This window comes from Pristiophorus japonicus, chromosome 4, assembly GCF_044704955.1.
Source record: "Pristiophorus japonicus isolate sPriJap1 chromosome 4, sPriJap1.hap1, whole genome shotgun sequence".
Lineage (NCBI taxonomy): Eukaryota > Metazoa > Chordata > Chondrichthyes > Pristiophoridae > Pristiophorus > Pristiophorus japonicus.
In genome coordinates, this window is record NC_091980.1 from 161,084,801 (window position 1) to 161,102,478 (window position 17,678).

A 17,678-nucleotide genomic window follows, 5' to 3' on the forward strand; every position below is an offset into this window, starting at 1 on the left:
CAAAAATCAAAAAGGGCCACATTACAGCCAAATTCTAAAGGGGTAAAGTGTGTTAAAAAGCCAAGCCTGAAGGCTCTGTGCCTCAATGCGAGGAGTATTCATAATAAGGTGTATGAATGAACTGCGCAGGCAGCAATGAATGAATATGATATAATTGGCATTGCAGAGACATGGCTCCAGGGTGACCAAGGCTGGGAACTCAAAATGCAGGGGTATTCAACATTCAGGAAGGATAGACAGAAAGGAAAGGAGGTGGAGTAGCATTGCTGGTTAAAGAGGAAATTAGCGCAATAGTAAGGAAGGACATTAGCTTGGATGATGTGGAATCTGTATGGGTAGAGCTGCAGAATACCAAAGGGCAGAAAACACTAGTGGGAGTTGTGTACAGACCACCAAACAGTAGTAGTGAGGTTGGGGACAGCATCAAACAAGAAATTAGGGATGCATGCAATAAAGGTACAGCAGTTACAGCAGTTATCATGGGCAACCTTAATCTACATATAGATTGGGCTAACCAAACTGGTAGCAACACGGTGGAGGAGGATTTCCTGGAGTGTATTAAGGATGGTATTCTAGACCAATATGTTGAGGAACCAACTAGAGGGCTGGCCATCCTAGACTGGGTGATGTGTAATGAGAAAGGACGAATTAGCAATCTTGTTGTGCGAGGCCCCTTGGGGAAGAGTGATCATAACATGGTAGAATTCTTCATTAAGATAGAGAGTGACACAGTTAACTCAGAGACTAGTGTCCTGAGCTTAAAGAAAGATAACTTCGATAGTATGAGAATTGAATTGCCTAGGATAGACTGGCGAATGATATTTAAAGGGTTGACGGTGGATAGCAATGGCAAACATTTAAAGATCACATGGATGAACTTCAACAATTGTACATCCCTGTCTGGAATAAAAATAAAATGGGGAAGGTGGGGCAACCGTGGTGAACAAGGGAAATTAGGGATAGTGTTAAATCCAAGGAAGAGGCATATAAATTGGCCAGATAAAGTAGCAAACCTGAGGACTAGGAGAAATTTAGAATTCAGAAGAGGAGGACAAAGGGTTTAATTAGGAGGGGGAAAATAGAGTATGAGAGGAAGCTTGCCGGCAACATAAAAACTGACTGCAAAAGCTTCTATAGATATGTGAAGAGAAAAAGATTAGTGAAGACAAATGTAGGTCCCTTGCAGTCAGAAGCAGGTGAATTTATAATGGGGAACAAAGAAATGGCAGACCAGTTGAACAAATACTTTGGTTCTGTCTTGACGAAGGAAGACACAAATAACCTTCTGGAAATACTAGGGACTGAGGGTCCAGTGAGAAGGAGGAACTGAAGGACATCCTTATTAGTTGGGAAATTGTGTTAGGAAAATTGATGGGATTGGAAGCCGATAAATCCCCAGGCCTGATTGTCTGCATCCCAGAGTACTTAAGGAAGTGGCCCTAGAAATAGTGGATGCATTGGTGATTATTTTCCAACAGTCTATCGACTCTGGATCAGTTCCTATGGACTGGAGGGTAGTTAATGTAACACCAATTTTTAAAAAAGGAGGGAGAGAGAAAACGGGGAATTATAGAATGCTAGCCTGACATCAGTAGTGGGAAAATGTTGGAATCAATTATTAAAGATGATTTAGCAGCGCATTTGGAAAGCAGTGTCAGGATCGGTCCAAGTCAGCATAGATTTATGAAAGGGAAATCATGCTTGACAAATCTTCCATAATTTTTTGAGGATGTAACTAGTAGAGTGGACAAGAGACAGCCAGTGGATGTGGTGTATTTGGACTTTGAAAAGGCTTTTGACAAGGTCCCACACAAGAGATTGGTGTGCAAAATTAAAGCACATGGTATTGGGGGTAATGTACTGATGTGGATAGAGAACTGGTTGGCAGACAGGAAGCAGAGAGTCGGGATAAACGGGTCCTTGTCAGAATGGCAGGCAGTAACTAGTGGGGTGCCACAGGGCTCAGTGTTGGGACCCCAGCTTTTGTACAGGGACTTGGTGAATATTGTGCTCAGTTTTGGTCTCCTAATCTGAGGAAGGACGTTCTTGTTATTGAGGGAGTGCAGCGAAGGTTCGCCAAACTGATTCCCAGGATAGCAGGACTGACATATGAGGAGAGACTGGATCGACTGGGCCTGTATTCACTGGAGTTTAGAAAGATGAGAGGGTATCTTATAGAACCATATAAAATTCTGAAGGGACTAAACAGGTTAGATGCAGGAAGAATGTTCCCGATGTTGGGGAAGTCCAGAAGCAGGGGACACAATCTAAGGATAAGTGGTAAGCCATTTAGGACTTAGATGAGGAGAAACTTCTTCACTTAGAGAGTTGTTAACCTGTGAAATTCTCTACCGCAGAGAGTTGTTGATGCCAGTTCGTTGGGTATATTCAAGAGGGAGTTTGATATGGCCCTTACGGCTAAAGGGATCAAGGGGTATGGAGAGAAAGCAGGAAAGGGGTACTGAGGGAATGATCAGCCATGATCTTATTGAATGGTGGTGCAGGCTCGAAGGGCCGAATGGCCTGCTCCTGCACCTATTTTCTATGTTTCTATGTTTCTCGGTTTCGCTCTCCCATGTTTCTTCAATAACGGAGTGACATTGGCAATTTTCCAATTCAAGGGTAAAATTCCTGAATCAAGAGCGTTTTGGAAGATTGTACCCTGCAAAACTGCACTCTGAGTCAAAAGGTTGTGGGTTCAAGTCCCACTCCAGGAACTTGAGCACAAAAATCTAGACTGACACTCCAGTGCAGTGCTGAAGGAGTGCTGCACTCTCAGAGGTTCCGTCTTTCACATCAGATGTTAAACCAAGGCCCCGTCTGCACGCTCAGGTGGATGTAAAAGATCCCATGGCACTATTTCAAAGAAGAGCAGGGGAGTTGTCCTCGGCGCCCTGGCCAATATTTAGCTCTCGATCATCATCACTAAAACAGATTACCTGCTCAATACGAAATGAATTTAAGGAGCTAGGAGCTAAATTAAAAAGTAGGACCTCAAAAGTAGTAATCTCGGGATTGCTACCAGTGCCACGTGATAGTCAGAGTAGGAATCGCAGGATAGCGCAGATAAATACGTGGCTTGAGCAGTGGTGCAACAGGGAGGGATTCAAATTCCTGGGGCATTGGAACCGGTTCTGGGGGAGGTGGGACCAGTACAAACCGGACGGTCTGCACCTGGGCAGGACCGGAACCAATGTCCTAGGGGGAGTGTTTGCTAGTGCTGTTGGGGAGGATTTAAACTGATATGGCAGGGGGATGGGAACCAATGCAGGGAGACAGAGGGAAACAAAAAGGAGGCAAAAGCAAAAGACAGAAAGGAGATGAGGAAAAGTGGAGGGCAGAGAAACCCAAGGCAAAGAACAAAAAGGGCCACTGTACAGCAAAATTCTAAAAGGACAAAGGGTGTTAAAAGAACAAGCCTGAAGGCTTTGTGTCTTAATGCAAGGAGTATCCGCAATAAAGTGGATGAATTAACTGTGCAAATAGATGTTAACAAATATGATGTGATTGGGATTACGGAGACGTGGCTCCAGGATGATCAGGGCTGGGAACTCAACATCCAGGGGTATACAACATTCAGGAAAGATAGAATAAAAGGAAAAGGAGGTGGGGTAGCATTGCTGGTTAAGGAGCAAATTAAGGCAATAGTTCGGAAGGACATTAGCTTGGATGATGTGGAATCTATATGGGTAGAGCTGCAGAATACCAAAGGACAAAAAACGTTAGAGGGAGTTGTGTACAGACCTCCAAACAGTAGTAGTGATGTTGGGGAGGGCATCAAACATGAAATTAGGGGTGCGTGCAATAAAGGTGCAGCAGTTATAATGGGTGACTTTAATATGCACATAGATTGGGTTAACCAAACTGGAAGCAATACGGTAGAGGAGGATTTCCTGGAGTGCATAAGGGATGGTTTTTTAGACCAATATGTCGAGGAACCAACTAGGGGGGAGGCCATCTTAGACTGGGTGTTGTGTAATGAGAGAGGATTAATTAGCAATCTCGTTGTGCGAGGCCCCTTGGGGAAGAGTGACCATAATATGGTGGAATTCTGCATTAGGATGGAGAATGAAACAGTTAATTCAGAGACCATGGTCCAGAACTTAAAGAAGGGTAACTTTGAAGGTATGAGGCGTGAATTGGCTAGGATAGATTGGCGAATGATACTGAAGGGGTTGACTGTGGATGGGCAATGGCAGACATTTAGAGACCGCATGGATGAACTACAACAATTGTACATTCCTGTCTGTCGTAAAAATAAAAAAGGGAAGGTGGCTCAACCGTGGCTATCAAGGGAAATCAGGGATAGCATTAAAGCCAAGGAAGTGGCATACAAATTGGCCAGAAATAGCAGAGAACCCGGGGACTGGGAGAAATTTAGAACTCAGCAGAGGAGGACAAAGGGTTTGATTAGGGCAGGGAAAATGGAGAACGAGAAGAAGCTTGCAGGGAACATTAAGACGGATTGCAAAAGTTTCTATAGATATGTAAAGAGAAAAAGGTTAGTAAAGACAAACGTAGGTCCCCTGCAGTCAGAATCAGGGGAAGTCATAATGGGGAACAAAGAAATGGCGGACCAATTGAACAAGTACTTTGGTTCGGTATTCACTGAGGAGGACACAAACAACCTTCCAGATATAAAAGCGGTCGGAGGGTCTAGTAAGGAGGAGGAACTGAGGGAAATCCTTATTAGTCGGGAAATTGTGTTGGGGAAATTGATGGGATTGAAGGCCGATAAATCCCCAGGGCCTGATGGACTGCATCCCAGAGTACTTAAGGAGGTGGCCTTGGAAATAGTGGATGCATTGACAGTCATTTTCCAACATTCCATTGACTCTGGATCAGTTCCTATGGAGTGGAGGGTAGCCAATGTAACCCCACTTTTTAAAAAAGGAGGGAGAGAGAAAACAGGGAATTACAGACCGGTCAGCCTGACATCGGTAGTGGGTAAAATGATGGAATCAATTATTAAGGATGTCATCGCAGTGCATTTGGAAAGAGGTAATATGATAGGTCCAAGTCAGCATGGATTTGTGAAAGGGAAATCATGCTTGACAAATCTTCTGGAATTTTTTGAGGATGTTTCCAGTAGAGTGGACAAGGGAGAACCAGTTGATGTGGTATATTTGGACTTTCAGAAGGCTTTCGACAAGGTCCCACACAAGAGATTAATGTGCAAAGTTAAAGCACATGGGATTGGGGGTAGTGTGCTGACATGGATTGAGAACTGGTTGTCAGACAGGAAGCAAAGAGTAGGAGTAAATGGGGACTTTTCAGAATGGCAGGCAGTGACTAGTGGGGTACCGCAAGGTTCTGTGCTGGGGCCCCAGCTGTTTACACTGTACATTAATGATTTAGACGAGGGGATTAAATGTAGTATCTCCAAATTTGCGGATGACACTAAGTTGGGTGGCAGTGTGAGCTGCGAGGAGGATGCTATGAGACTGCAGAGCGACTTGGATAGGTTAGGTGAGTGGGCAAATGCATGGCAGATGAAGTATAATGTGGATAAATGTGAGGTTATCCACTTTGGTGCTAAAAACAGAGAGACAGACTATTATCTGAATGGTGACAGATTAGGAAAAGGGCAGGTGCAAGGAGACCTGGGTGTCATGGTACATCAGTCATTGAAGGTTGGCATGCAGGTACAGCAGACGGTTAAGAAAGCAAATGGCATGTTGGCCTTCATAGCGAGGGGATTTGAGTACAAGGGCAGGGAGGTGTTGCTACAATTGTACAGGGCCTTGGTGAGGCCACACCTGGAGTATTGTGTACAGTTTTGGTCTCCTAACCTGAGGAAGGACATTCTTGCTATTGAGGGAGTGCAGCGAAGGTTCACCAGACTGATTCCCGGGATGGCGGGACTGACCTATCAAGAAAGACTGGATCAACTGGGCTTGTATTCACTGGAGTTCAGAAGAATGAGAGGGGACCTCATAGAAACGTTTAAAATTCTGACGGGGTTAGACAGGTTAGATGCAGGAAGAATGTTCCCAATGTTGGGGAAGTCCAGAACCAGGGGACACAGTCTAAGGATAAGGGGGAAGCCATTTAGGACCGAGATGAGGAGGAATTTCTTCACCCAGAGAGTGGTGAACCTGTGGAATTCTCTACCACAGAAAGTTGTTGAGGCCAATTCACTAAATATATTCAAAAAGGAGTTAGATGAAGTCCTTACTACTAGGGGAATCAAGGGGTATGGTGAGAAAGCAGGAATGGGGTACTGAAGTTGCATGTTCAGCCATGAACTCATTGAATGGCGGTGCAGGCTAGAAGGGCCGAATGGCCTACTCCTGCACCTATTTTCTATGTTTCTATGTTTCTATGTTTCAATGTCACATTGCTGTTTGTGGGAGCTTGCTGTGCGCAAATTGGTTCCCACATTTCCTAAATTACAACAGTGACTACACTTCAAAAGAACTTCATTGGCTGTAAAGCACTTTGGGACATCCTGAGGTTATGAAAGGCGCTATTTAATTTAAAGTTTTTCTTTCTTTGTGCCTCATTCTTGAGTAATGCTGTACTATGCAATTCAGTCTTCAATATGACTGTTGTGAGCATTGTTCTTCAGTGAGCCTCCATTATCAGCCTCATTCTTCACTGACACAAGAGTACACCTCATTCTTCAGTATCATTCTACTATGTGTCTCATTCATCAGTGAGACTACCATGTGTCTCATTCTTCAGTAAGACCATCCCATGCACCTCATTTTTCAGTGATCCTCTCGCATGCATCATATTCTTTCATAAGACTCTACTGTGCTCCTGTAAATTGTCATGTTGGATAGTGTAGATTTAAAAAATATATATATTCATTCTTGGGATGTGGGCATCGCTGGCAAGGCCCATGGCCCTTAAGAAGGTGGTGATGGGCCTTCTTCTTACACCACATCGGCCTGTGTGATGAAGGTGCTCCCACAATTCTGTTAGGTAGGGAGTTCCAGGATTTTGACCCAGCAACAATGTAGGAACGACGATATATGTCCAAGTTGGCCATATAATATATGGCCTTTATTGCAAGATGGATGGAGTATAAAAGTAGGGAAGTCTTGCTACAACATCTAGAATACTGTGCACAGTTTTGGTCTCCTTATTTAAGGAGGGATATGCTTGCATTGGAAGCAGTTCAGAGAAGGTTCACTAGGTTGATTCCTGGGATGAAGGGGTTGTCTTATGAGGAAAGGTTGAGCAGGTTGGGCCTATACGTGTTGGAGTTCAGAAGAATGAGAGGTGAACTTATTGAAACTTATAAGATTCTGAAGGGGCTTGACAGGGTAGCTGGTGAGAGGATGTTTCCCCTAGTGGGGGAATCTAGAACTAGCGGGCATAGTTTCAGAATAAGGAGCCGCTCATTTAAGACAGATGAGGAGGAATTTCTTCTCTCAGAGAGTCATGAATCTTTGGAATTCTCTACCCCAGAGAGCCTTGGAAGCTGGATCTTTGAATATATTCAAGGCTGAGAAAGACAGATTTTTGAAATATAGGGGAGTGAAGGATTATGGAGAACAGGCAGAAAAGTGGAATTGAGGCCAAGATCAGATGAGCCTTGAATAACAGAACAGGCTCGAGGGGTCGTATGGTCTACTCCTGCTCCTATTTCTTATGTCCTTATAGAAACATAGAAACATAGAAAATAGGTGCAGGAGTAGGCCATTCGGTCCTTCGAGCCTGCACCACCATTCAATAAGATCATGGCTGATCATTCGCCTCAGTCCCCTTTCCTGCTTTCTCTCCATACCCCTTGATCCCTTTAACTGTAAGGGCCATATCCAACTTCCTCTTGAATATAATCCAATGAACTGGCATCAACAACTCTTTGCGGTAGGGAATTCCACAGGTTAACAACTCTCTGAGTGAAAAAGTTTCTCCTCATCTCAGTCCTAAATGGCTTACCCCTTATTCTAAGACTGTGTCGCCTGGTTCTGGACTTCCCCAATATCGAGAACATTCTTCCTGCATCTAACCTGTACAGCCCCGTCAGAATCTTATATGTTTCTATGAGATCCCCTCTCATCCTTCTAAACTCCAGTGTATAAATACCCAGTTGATCCAGTCTCTCCTCATATGTCAGCCCAGCCATCCCTGGAATCAGTCTGGTGAATCTTCGCTGCACTTCCTCAATAGCAAGAACGTCCTTCCTCAGATTAGGAGACCAAAACTGAACACAATATTCCAGGTGAAGCCTCACCAAGGCCCTGTACAACTGCAGTAAGACCTCCCTGCTCCGATACACAAATCCCCTAGCTATGAAGACCAACATACCATTTGCCTTCTTCACCACCTGCTGTACCTGCATGCCAACTTTCAATGACTGATGAACCATGACACCCAAGTCTCGTTGCACCTCCCCTTTTCCTAATCTGCCGCCATTCAGATAATATTCTGCCTTCGTGTTTTTGCCACCAAAGTGGATAACCTCACATTTATCCACATTATACTGCATCTGCCATGCATTTGCCCACTCACCTAACCTGTCCAAGTCACCCTGCAGCCTCTTAGCGTCCTCCTCATAGCTCACACTGCCATGCACTTTAGTGCTATCTGCAAACTTGAAGATATTACACTCAATTCCTTCATCTAAATCATTAATGTATATTGTAAAGAGCTGGGGTCCCAGCATTGAGCCCTGCGGCAGCCCACTAGTCACTGCCTGCCATTCTGAAAAGGACCCGTTTATCTCTGCTTCCTGTCTGCCAACCAGTTCTCTAACCACGTCAGTACATTACCTCCAATACCATGTGCTTTGATTTTGCACACCAATCTCTTGTGTGGGACCTTGTCAAAAGCCTTTTGAAAGTCCAAATACACCACATTCATTGGTTCTCCCTTGTCCACTCTACTAGTTACATCCACAAAAAATTCCAGAAGATTTGTCAAGCATGATTTCCCTTTCATAAATCCATGTTGACTTGGACCGACCCTGTCACGGCTTTCCAAATGCACTGCTATTTCATTTTTAATAATTGATTCCAACATTTTTTCCACTACTGATGTCAGGCTAACCAGTCTATAATTACCCGTTTTCTCTCCTTTTTTAAAAAGTGGTGTTACATTAGATACCCTCCAGTCCATAGGAACTGATCCAGACTTGATAGACTGTTGGAAAATGATCACCAATGCATCCATAAGTTCTATGGCCATTTCCTTAAGTTCTCTGGGATGCAGACTATCAGGCCCTCGGGATTTATCAGCCTCAATCCCATCAATTTCCCTAATACAATTTCCCGACTAATAAGGACATCCTTCAGTTCTTCCTTCTCACTAGACCCTCTGTCCCCTAGTATTTCCGGAAGGTTATTTGTGTCTTCCTTCGTGAAGACAGAACCAAAGTATTTGTTCAACTGGTCTGCCATTTCTTTGTTCCCCATTATAAATTCACCTGCTTCTGACTGCAAGGGACCTACATTTGTCTTCACTAATCTTTTTCTCTTCACATATCTATAGAAGCTTTTGCAGTCAGTCTTTATGTTCCCAGCAAGCTTCCTCTCATACTCTATTTCCCCCCTCCGAATTAAACCCTTTGTCCTCCTCTTCTGAATTCTAAATTTCTCCCAGTCCTCAGGTTTGCTGCTTTTTCTGGCCAATTTATATGCCTCTTCCTTGGATTTAACACTATCCTTAATTTCCCTTGTTCGCTGCGGTTGAGCCACCTTCCCCATTTTATTTTTTACTCCAGATAGCAATGTACAATTGTTGAAGTTCATCCATGTGATCTTTAAATGTTTGCCATTGCCTATCCATCGTCAACCCTTGAAGTATCATTTGCCAGTCTATTCCAGCCAATTGACACCTCATACCATCGAAGTTATCTTTCCTTAAGTTCAGGACCCTAGTCTCTGAATTAACTGTGTCACTCTCCATCTTAATAAGGAATTCTACCATATTATGGTCACTCTTTCCCAAGGGGCCTCGCACAACAAGATTGCCAATTAGTCCTTTCTCATTACACATCACCCAGTCTAGAATGGCCAGCCCTCTAGTTGGTTCCTCGACATATTGGTCTAGAAAACCATCCCTAATACACTCCAGGAAATCCTCCTCCACCGTATTGCTACCAGTTTGGTTAGCCCAATCAATATGTAGATTAACGTCACCCATGATAACCCCTTTATTGCACGTGTCCCTAATTTCTTGTTTGTTGCTGTCCCCAACCTCACTACTACTGTTTGGTGGTCTGTACACAACTCCCACTAGCGTTTTCTGCCCTTTGGTATTCTGCAGCTCCACCCATACAGATTCCACATCATCCAAGCTAATGTCCTTCCTTACTGTTGCGTTAATTTCCTCTTTAACCAGCAATGCTACCCCACCTCCTTTTTCTTTCTGTCTATCCTTCCTGAATGTTGAATACCCCTGGATGTTGAGCTCCCAGCCTTGGTCACCCTGGAGCCATGTCTCCATAATGCCAATTATATCATATTGACTAATTGCTGCATGGGCAGTTAATTCATCCACCTTATTATGAATACTCCTCGCATTATGTTCTTAAGTCTTGACTTGGAGGGGAACTTGGAGGTGGTGTTGTTCCCATGCTGCTGCTGCCCATGTCCTACTAGGTGGTAAAGGTCGTGGCTTTGGGAGGTGCTGTTGAAGAAGCCTTGGCAAGTTGCTGCAGTGCATCTTGTAGCTCGTACAAGTGGCAACCAGGTACATCAATGGTGGAAGGAGTGGTTGCTTAAGCCAGTGGATTGGGTGCTGATGAAGCAGTCTGCTTTGTCCTGATGGTATTGCATTCCTTGAGTGTCATTGGAGCTGCACTCATCCAGGCAAGTAGAGAGTAATCCATCACACTCCTGACTTGTGCCTTGTAGATCATGGAAAGGCTTAAGGGAGGCAGGAGGTGAGGCACTCCTGGTAGAATACCCAACCTCTGACTTGCTCTAGTGGCTGCAATATTTATGTGGCTGGTCCAGCTAAGTTTTTGGTCAATGGTGACCCACAGGATGTTGATGGTGAGGGACTTGGTGATGGTAATGCCTTTGAATATCATGGTGGTTAATTCTCCCTTGGAGATGGCCATTGCCTGGCACTTGTGTGACACGAATGTTACTTGCCAGTTATGTTGTCCAGGTTTTGCTGCATATGGGCATGGACTGCTTCATTATCTGAGGAATTGTGAATGGGAACTGAACACTGCAATCATCAGTGAACAGCCCCACTTCTGACCTTATAATGGAAGAAGGTCATTGATGAAGCAGCTGAAGATAGTTGGGCATTGGACGCTACACCAGCTCTTCACAATCTATATCAATGGTTTGGATGAGGGGACTAAATATAATATATCCAAGTTTGCTGATGAAAAATAGAAAAACTGAGCATTTTTTCAATGGTGAGAGATTGGGAAATGTTGGTGTTCAGATGGACCTGGGTGTCCTTGTCCACGAATCACTGAAAGTTAACATGCAGGTACAGCAAGCAATTAAGAAAGAAAATGGTATGTTGGTCTTTAATACAAGAGGATTTGAGTATAAGAGTAAAGACATCTTATTGCAATTATATAGGTTCCTGGTGAGATTTCACCTGGAGTACTATGTACAGTTTTGGTCTCCTTACCTAAGGAAGGATATACTTGCCATAGAGGGAGTGCAATGAAGGTTCACCTGAGTGATTCCTGGGATGGGGGGGGATTGTCCTATGAAGAGAGATTGAGTAGACCAGGCTTATATTTGCCAGAGTTTAGAAGAAAGAGCGGTAATCTCATTGAAATATATAAAATTCTTACAGTGCTTGACCAGGTAGATGCAGGGAGGATGTTTCCTCTGGCTGAGGAGTCTAGAACCAGGGGTCACGGTCTCAGAATAAGAGGTCGGCCAGTTAGGACTGAGATGAGGAGAAACTTCTTCACTCGGAGGGTGGTGTATCTTTGGAATTCCCTACCCCAGAGGGCTGTGGAGGCTCAGTCTTTGAGTATATTCAAGACAGAGATCGATAGATTTTTGGATATTAAGGGAATCAAGGAAAATGGTGTTGAGGTAGAAGATCAGCCATGATCTTATTGAATGGTGGAGCATGCTCGAGGGGCCGAATGGCCTACTCCTGCTCGTAATTCTTATGTTCTTATGTTCTAAGGATCTCCTACAGCAATGTCCTGGGGCTGAGATAATTGGCCTGTAATAAGCACAATCATCTTCCTTTTTTGCTAGAAATGAGATTCCACCCAATGGAGAGTTACTCCCTGATCCCCATTGATTTCAGTTTTACTAAGGGTCCTTCATGCTACACGCGCTGCAAGGGCAGTCTCACCTCAACTCTGTAATCAGCTCTTTTGTCCATGTTTGAACCGAAACTGTAATGAATCTGGAGCTTGGTCAGTTGGCTTAATGGTAATGGAGAAACAAGGGATCTGCTGGGTCATAAGGTTACAGATTGTGGCACTATGCAATATGTTGAGTTACTCGCCTTCCCCAACAGATTAAATAAGTACACTGCTCAATGAGCTGAATGGCCTTGGTTGTTTAATATTTTCTTACATTCTAATGTTGTTAAAAATTTGGATGAGGAAAGGAAAGGACAAGCTGGACTAACGTAAGTTCATCGTGAGCTTGGCTTCTGTTGAGCCTATTATCTGCTCCTCATCCATTTTGTCCTTGTCCTTTTCCTTCTCCAGCCTTGAGCCTATGACCTATATGCCCCGGGTCAGTTCACCAGCCTGTGCAATTGTCATGTCTCAGCAGGAGGCTGCTACTACCACATCATTATTTTGCACAGATTTTATACAATTATTCACCTGTTTGGTCTGACTGAGAGGCACTGTAATTAATGCCAAAATACAAGTCAATATTTTAGATAATTCAGATTATTATTTGGAAAAACAAGTATGCAACGGTAAAGCTTAGAGATGCATCATTTTAGGACAAGTAGGAGCCTGCAACTCCCTCATTCTATGTGCCACTGTCCAGCATTAATTTGAACGTTATACTCATTGCTAGTCAAGGCATGGATTTGTTAATGTTTGGTAAAACTTGTGTTTTTATTTGAACATAACTGGGTTGTGGCATCCTCTTCTGTCACATCACAGACCTGGGTATGTTTCCAGCTGAGCCTTCAGGTGATCTCCTTAACCACATTCTCAACCATGGATTTATTTCTGGGTCAGACTTTGGCTTATCAACTACAGTTTATGGTCATTGCTAAATTACTGAATACTGGCTAATTGTAGCATTTCCTTTAATGGGTACACATTCATCTCTTTGATGACACTATGAATTTCTTGGATGAGACCAAATGAAATTATCTGTTGAGTACAACAGGGTTGGTCTGTTTGGTAGGATCAGTGACTTTCATCTACATGGTATCACCAATAGTATTGGTCTAGTCACTGATTCCAGTGGTATTAGTCTCATTAGGGAGTTATTAATCTATTCTATAACATGAGTGGCATTCATCGATAACACCAATCATATTGCTTTACTTGGTGACTCTAAGGATATTAGTAAACAATGCCAACAGTGGTCTTTAGACATAGCATATGACATTTTAAATGATAATCTCAATGCCAGTAAGACCTAAATGTGTGCCTCAGGCACAAGAAAATGGTTTAAAGAACAGGAGAAAGTAATTTGGTGGCAATGTTATTAATAGAGATAAAGTAAGAAAGACTTGGATTTATATACCACCTTCATGACCACCGGACATGTCAAAGCACTTCATAGTCAATGAAGTACTTTTGGAGTGTAGTCACTGTTGTAATGTGGGAAATGCAGCAGCCAATTTGCACACAGCAAGCTCCCACAAACAGCAATGTGATAATGACTAGATAATCTGTTTTTGTTATGTTGATTGAGGGATAAATATTGGCCAGGACACCGGGGATAACTCCCCTGCTCTTCTTCGAATTAATGCCATGGGATCTTTTACATCCACCTGAGAGAGCAGACAGCGTCTCGGTTTAACATCTCATTCGAAAGACGGCACCTCCAACAGTGCAGTGCTCCCTCAGCAATTATCTGTTCAAATTCCTGGAGTGGGACTTGAACCCACAACCTTCTGACTTAGAGGTGAGAGTGCTACCCAGTGAGCTACAGCTGACACTGAATATTTTCTGAATATGAATATTTTGCCAGAGCGGGGAGTGAAATATTTGAGTTAAGAAAATATTTTCAGTTGCTGACAGGCCTAGCTAATCGACTTTTGTTTTATCGTCAGGAAATCTGTGAGAATCCAAAGTTCATCATTGGCGGAGCCTCAAGAACTGATATCTGTCAAGGAGATTTGGGTAAGCTCTTTCTTTAACTTATCTAAGCCCAGAAATTACTTGGGAGATTGTTTGGGACCCATACTCAATGGCTTCTGCAATCTAATTCATCTGCTATTTTAACTTCAACTGGTTAAGAACTGGGTTACAATAGTGAACAGAAGAATATCATATGAATGCATTAAGTCTGAGTCAGCTAATATCACCAGCAGTACTTGCTAGTCTCTAGTTTGTACAATCAGGGATCCAGCATTCCAACCCGTCACCATCCAAAAGAAGGATTTTCATACGTGGGGAGCATACATGAGGCACACTAAAAAGAATGACTGCCTGAAAGTGTAGAGATCCAATGAGAAGGAAAGCCTTCCTTACCAACGTGGGGTTGGCAGATACAATCAAAATGGCTGTAGCAGATTGAAGAATCCTCTCTCCATGGTTCCCATGTGCAGCTCAGTTACCAAGTATTTCTGTAGAGACAGAAAAAAAATGCAAAAATGAGTTAGACATCAAGAAAATAACCTGTTGTGATAAAGGTGCGCATTATTCATTTGTAGCTACTGAAAGGCAGGTAATCACATACATAATGCAGGCAATTATAGATAACAGTATTATTAAGCTGTTAATAAAATATCAGATGGAAAGGAAGACACTGACTGATTTGTTGGCTGATGTGACTATTTTAGCCTCGGTCTCCATTCGGGTTCAGGTTCCCTAAGGTCCGTTAATTCATATAGCCCAATCAGTTGCAGTCCTCACGGTGTGGTGAAGGCTGGGTTTTTGCTGTGTGATCTGTGTGGTCTTTGTGGAATCAATTCTCCCACTTTGTCTACATTATAGAATCATAGAATCTTAGAAATTTATGGCGCAGAAGGAGTCCATTTGGTCCATCGTGTCTGTGCTGGCCGAAAAAAGAGCTATCCAGCCTAATCCCATTTCCAACTCTGAGTCCGTAGTCTTGTAGATCATGGCACTTCAAGTGCATATCCAAGTACTTTTTAAATATGGTGAGCGTTTCTGCCTCTACCACCCTTTCAGACAGTGAGTTCCAGACCCTCACCACCTTTTGGTTGAATAAAGTTCTCCTCAACAAATGCTTTAAATCTATGCCCCCTGGTTATTGACCTCTCTGCTCTCGTCCACTCTATCAAAGCCCCTCATAATTTTATACACTTCAGTTAAGTCTCTCCTTAGCCTCCTCTGTTCCAAAGAAAACAACCCTAGCCCATCTAATCTTTCCTCATAGCTAAAATTCTCCAGCCCTGGCAACATCCTCATAAATCTCCTGTGTACCCTCTTCAGTGCAATCACATCTTTCCTGCAATGTGGTGACCACAGTACAATTTCTTAAAAGGTGGAGGTGAATTTTGTCCGGCTGATCTTCTCCCAAGCTTTCTTCCTGGCTTGTGGAATTAGAAAGGGGGAGGGAGTATTTCTGCCCTGAAAACAACTTCTATGCAACGAAGAACATTTCGGTATCCATGAAACAGCCCTTTTTGTGTGGGTTGGTGGGAATAGCTCTCAAGTTTCCAATCAGCGCATCTAGATTACTGGACAGATGGCTTCTTACGGAGTTCGCTTCCTGCTGATCCTGCATTCTAGAGTAGCAAGTATCCAGAGTGTTGTTATGGCAGAAAAGTGTCGTTGCTATTAGGAAGAGAAAGAGGACATTTATCCCAAAAAAAACCCTTCACTTATATTATTCCTACTTCCCCCTTTCTCGCCATAATCCTCAACTCTTTCTCTTCAGAAATGCACCTATTGGTTTCCTGAATGCACTTATATCCTCTGCTTCACTAGCCTTCCTTGGTAACTTCTATAAGACTATTATCCTTTGAAGAAAACATTTTGTCTGACTTCTCTTCCCCTCCACCAATGGAGAACTATTGGTGGAGGCAGAAGGCATAACCAAGACACTAAATGAGCACCTTGCATCGGAGTTTACCAAGGAAGAGGACTTTGCCAAAGTTATGGTAAATAAGAAGTTTGCCGGGATACTGGTTGAGATAAAAATAGATAAAGAGGAGAGACGAGAAAGGCTGGCAGTAATTAAAGTGGATAATTCACTCGGTCCGGATGGGATGCATCCTCGGTTGCTGAGGGAATTAAGGGTAGAAATTGTGGAGGTGCTGGCCACAATCTTCCAATCTTCCTTAGATACAGGCCAGTCAGTTTAACGTGGATGGTGGGGAGGATTTTAAAAACAATAATCCAGGCAAAAATTAACAGCCACTTGGACAAGTATGGATTAATAAAGGAGAGCCAGCACAGATTGGTTAAGGGCAAATCGCGTTTGACTAACCTCAGTGAGTTTTTTGATGATGTAACAGAGAGGGTAGATGAGGCAGTGCAGTTGGTGTTGTGTATATGGACTTTCAAAAGGCGTTTGATAAAGTACCACATATTAGGCTTGTTAGCAAAATTGAATCTCATGGGATTTGTTGTTATTTCGTATGACGAGAAAAGCTTATAATGGGATGTCTTGTTTGGCTATCTATTCGACGGCCTCCTGAGAAGTGGAGAAATGAGGTGCCTCCCACAACAGATCTCAGTAGGCAGGTTGATTTGAGGTGTTCCATGGTCTGGGACTTATGGCTACAGTCACACTTCGGGTCGTCCCTCATCTTCCACTTGTGGAGCAGGTGGCCGCATCATGCGTGCCCTGTTCAGATTTGGTTGAGTGCTATCCACAGTCTTCGAGGGAGTCCATGGGATAAAAAGGGCAGTAGCAGCATGGATACAAAATTGGCTAAGGGATAAAAAACAGGGTGTTGTGGTGAATGGCCGTTTTTCAGACTGTAGGGAGATATACAGTGGAGTTCCCCACGGTTCAGTACTAGGGCCATCATCATCATAGGCAGTCCCTCGGAATCGAGGAAGACTTGCTTCCACTCTTAACATGAGTTCTTAGGTGGCTGTACAGTCCAATAGGAGAACCACAGTCTCTGTCACAGGTGGGGCAGATAGTCGTTAAGGGAAGGGGAGGGTGGGACTGGTTTTCTGCATGCTCTTTCCGCTGCCTGCGCTTGATTTCTGCATGCTCTCAGCAATGAGACTCGAGGTGTCAGCGCCCTCCCGGATGCGCTTCCTCCACTTAGGGCGGTCTTTGGCCAGGGACTTCCAGGTGTCAGTGGGGATGTTGCACCTAATCAGGGAGGTTTTGAGGGTGTCCTTGTAATGTTTCTGCTGCCCACCTTTGGCTCGTTTGCCGTGAAGGAGTTCTGAGTAGAGCGCTTGCTTTGGGAGTCTTGTGTCTGGCATGCGAACTATGTGGCCTGTCCAGTGGAGCTGATCAAGTGTGGTCAGTGCTTCGATGCTGGGGATGTTGACCTGGTCGAGGATGCTAATGTTGGTGCGTCTGTCCTCCCAGGGAATTTGTAAGATCTTGTGAAGATATCGTTGGTGGTATTTCTCCAGCGACTTGAGGTGTCTACTATACATGGTCCATGTTTCTGAGCAATCCAGGAGGGCGGGTATTACTACAGCC

At 43.7% G+C, this 17,678-nt stretch overlaps 1 protein-coding gene across 1 annotated transcript in view; it reads left to right on the plus strand.

Annotated features, from left to right (window-relative positions):
* LOC139263144 (calpain-3-like) overlaps positions 1 to 17,678 on the plus strand; it is a 224,083-nt gene that overhangs the window by 32,974 nt on the left and 173,431 nt on the right. The window contains 1 exon segment of the mRNA XM_070878759.1: positions 14,146 to 14,215. Within this exon segment, the coding sequence (XP_070734860.1) occupies positions 14,146 to 14,215 (70 nt within the window).